The sequence below is a fragment of the Sapajus apella genome, unplaced genomic scaffold (assembly GCF_009761245.1).
Source record: "Sapajus apella isolate SASKATOON/1434 unplaced genomic scaffold, GSC_monkey_1.0 scaffold77, whole genome shotgun sequence".
NCBI lineage: Eukaryota > Metazoa > Chordata > Mammalia > Primates > Cebidae > Sapajus > Sapajus apella.
Window position 1 is genome coordinate 8,796,181 of NW_022437017.1, and position 3,112 is coordinate 8,799,292.

The 3,112-nt window shown below is 63.1% G+C and overlaps 1 protein-coding gene across 2 annotated transcripts; it reads right to left on the reverse strand.

The window, feature by feature from the left end:
- Positions 1-764: 764 nt before the first annotated feature.
- Positions 765-2,891, reverse strand: GADD45B (growth arrest and DNA damage inducible beta). 2 transcript variants are annotated; one of them, XM_032252337.1, is made up of 4 exons: positions 2,617-2,891; positions 2,384-2,485; positions 1,749-1,971; positions 765-1,511 (listed from the first exon to the last, which is right to left on the reverse strand). In XM_032252337.1, exons 1-4 carry the CDS (start codon positions 2,658-2,660, stop codon positions 1,398-1,400), a joined length of 483 nt encoding a protein of 160 aa, XP_032108228.1. In that variant the 5' UTR covers positions 2,661-2,891; the 3' UTR covers positions 765-1,397. The 2 variants fall into 2 exon arrangements, with proteins under 2 accessions (XP_032108228.1, XP_032108227.1); XM_032252336.1 differs by having other exon boundaries at positions 765-1,251; positions 1,920-1,971; positions 2,617-2,887.
- Positions 2,892-3,112: the final 221 nt, after the last annotated feature.

Genomic DNA, 3,112 nt, shown 5'->3' on the forward strand with positions numbered 1-3,112 from the left:
GCAGGGAAGCGCTGGGCCAAGCTCCCAGCCCGGGGCAGGGGGAGTCACCACCTCGCCTGCAACTTCGGGAGAAGTAGGAGGTGGCTGGCCAGGGCCCGCAGTTTCGGTTTAGAGGCAAAACGCAGCGCTGTGCCAAGCCCAGCTGGCCCGGAGGCGACTTCCTGGGGTATTTTTCTGCTTGTTGATTTTAGTTTGCAAGGAAAAAAAAAAAAAATAGGTTTTTGTCTTTAGTGCAAAAGAGAGGCCTATCCCGAGATGGAGAAGGCGCGTCGTGGGTGCGGGGCGCTCCCTGGGGAGTCCTCGGAGGACGCCCTTCCTGCCAGGCCTGAGCTCACCGCGCTGTGCGGTCCCAAGTGCCCCCTTGACCGCTGCGGACCTCGGGCTGCGGCGGCGGCCGGGGCAGGCAGGGGCTGCAGCCAGCACCCCCTCCCACCGAAATGCGTCCATCTGTGCCCAGAGCTGGGGGTTGGCTCCTGCACAGCCAGTAACAGCGGTGGCACGGCACCAGGTTTCGTAATAAACCGGTCTCTTAATTGCTACAAGGGTAGGAGGAGGAGAAAAAAAAGAGGCATAGGTTGTTGGAGTCGCCTGCTGCAGAGAGAAGAGGTACTGTTTTTGCACGGGAGCCCGGAGCTGCCACCAGGGGCTTAAGTAACACTTCCTGGTGAGCTGGCGGGGAGGGGGGTGAAGCGTGTCCCCAAGCACTCCCGGGGAGGGGCCGGGGGTCCAGTTGTTCTCGGAAGCCGAAAGCATACAAGCACCCAGAGGCTTTAGAAATTTATTACAAGGCCATCACAGTAGAAGTAAAAATATAGATATCTGTGCTTCCCATCTCGCTCGCAGTGGTTCAGTAACAAGTGCAAGTAACAAGATAGATTGTCTCTGTCATTTGCAAACTGGGAGTTCGTGGGTACAGAGCAACTTCAGCCCCAGCTCCCGAGTCCCAAAGTGTGGTCCCGCCGAGGGTGCAGACCCTCGTTCAACCAGGTCTCTCGTCCTTGGACGCCAGCTCCAGTCCCAAGGAGGGTGGGGGGTCCAGTCAGTGTCACCCCACTCCCGAGTGGAGTCTGGACCCTCCGCGACGGGGAAGGCGGCAGTGCGCCCTGCCACTCCGGCTTCTGCTCCGTCCCAAGGCCTGAGCTCCGGGGTCCCGTCTCCTGCTGGCCTGGGTCCCCCCTTCTCCTCCGCCGCAGCCCCTGGCACAGCTTCCGGGTCTCCGCCCCAGGGCGGCCGCTCACTCCCCTTCTCCTCCTCTTCAGTCTCCAGCGACTCTGCCCCCGATGGTCTCGTGGGATGGGTTGTTTTGGGGGGTTGTGCTGGGGGGAGGGGGATTCAAATATTTATTTTATTTTATGTTTTTGGCAGCGACTCCACAGGTTCTGTTCCTGGGAAGGGCCTCAGCGTTCCTGGAGCGAGATGTAGGGGACCCACTGGTTGTTGCCTCGGCTTTCTTCGCAGTAGCTGGCTACCTCCACCAAACCGTGGCTCTTCCAGGCGTCCGTGTGAGGGTTCTGTAGGAGGGGGAAAGAAAGGGTTTAGCGGGAGCCTCCCTCTCCCGGGGCCCCTGTTTGTGGAAAACAGGCAGGCTCAAAATAGCTCCCTGGGTGAGGAGGCCCAGCCCGGCTGCCCACGGGACATGCCAAGCATGGCTGAGTGCTGAGCTGTGCAGGACCAGCCAGCCCGGCTTTGTTGACAAACACCGGCCCAGGTGCCCCGGCAGGGCGGGGTAGGGCAGAGGCCCGACTCACCGTGACCAGGAGGCAGTGCAGGTCCCGGGCCTCGGTGGTGCCCTGGGTCTCGGCCGGCTCGCCCAGGAGCTGTGCCAGGCGCTGCATGCCCGACACCCGCACGATGTTGATGTCGTTGTCGCAGCAGAAGGACTGGATGAGTGTGAAGTGGATTTGCAGGGCGATGTCATCCTCCTCCTCCTCGTCAATGGCCAAGAGGCACAGGACCACGCTGTCCGGGTCTCTGAGGGGGGCCAAAGGGAAGGGGTGGGTCAGCCGGGGACCGGGGAGAGGCCACCGTGCAGGGAGGAGTTTGCAAAACAAGGAGCGTGCGAGAGCAAAAGAGAAACTGCAGGGGTGCAGGGGGTGATGGCCTCTGCAAGCCGAGGATGGTGGGGGGAGGGGAGGGCACATGGTTCTAAGCACAGGGTCGGGAGGAGACAGGCCCACAGCGGGAGGGGCGCTGGCAGGCAGATGCAGCAGGATCCTGCAGCCCAAAAATCCACAAACCAGCAGAGGAGCCCCGAATCCACAGCGGGGGGCACTTGGGGAAGTCCCAGCCCCGTGCAATACAGGCGTGTGGAAAGCGTCCAGAGCGGAGGGGAGGGGGTCCCCCGTCCCACCCGCGCCCAGCCCGGGGAGGGGGTCTGACTCACACATTCATCAACTTGGCCGACTCGTACACTCCCACTGTGAGGCGGTCCTGGCGCTGAGCGGCCACCAGCAGCTCCTCCACCGCGGCGGTCACCGTCTGCATCCTGGGGCCAAGGGAGAGGAGTCAGTGACGGGCGGACCACTGGGTGCTGCGTTCGGCTCCCGGCCCGGCCCGGCCCGACCCGACCCATCCCGGCCCGGCCGACCTCAGGCTGCAGCGGCAGCGGCTACTTACTTCTGCGCCGCGTTGTCGCACGCCACGAGCTCTTCCAGCGTCATGTTGCAATTATAATCCACAGTGGACGCGGCCCCCCGGCAGTCCCCAGGGAGAAACTGCAAAATCCGAGCCAGAGAGCCCAAAACCTTCCCACGGAGCCGGAGCGCTCGTCCAAGACCTTCGGGAAGCAGCGAAATCCTTCCAGAAAAGGCGAAAAAAAATATTGCAAAGTCCTCGGCGAGAATAATCCAGGAAGTTGCAGAGACGAACCGGAGTCCGACGCTTCGGCGATCTGAGCTAGGAGCCGCCGGCACCCACTTTTATAGATTCGGGCGGGGATGGGGGCGGGGCGGGGAAAGGGGTGTGGCCTCCGTGATCATTCGCCCCCTCTCCTATTGGTAGGGGCGAGCGCTCTGAGCTCTGCGGTTGGCTGACGGCGGGGAGGGGGCGGAGCGCCGTGCGGGGGCGCCCCACGTGGGGGCGAGCGCCAGGAGGGGGGCGTGCGGGGGACTGG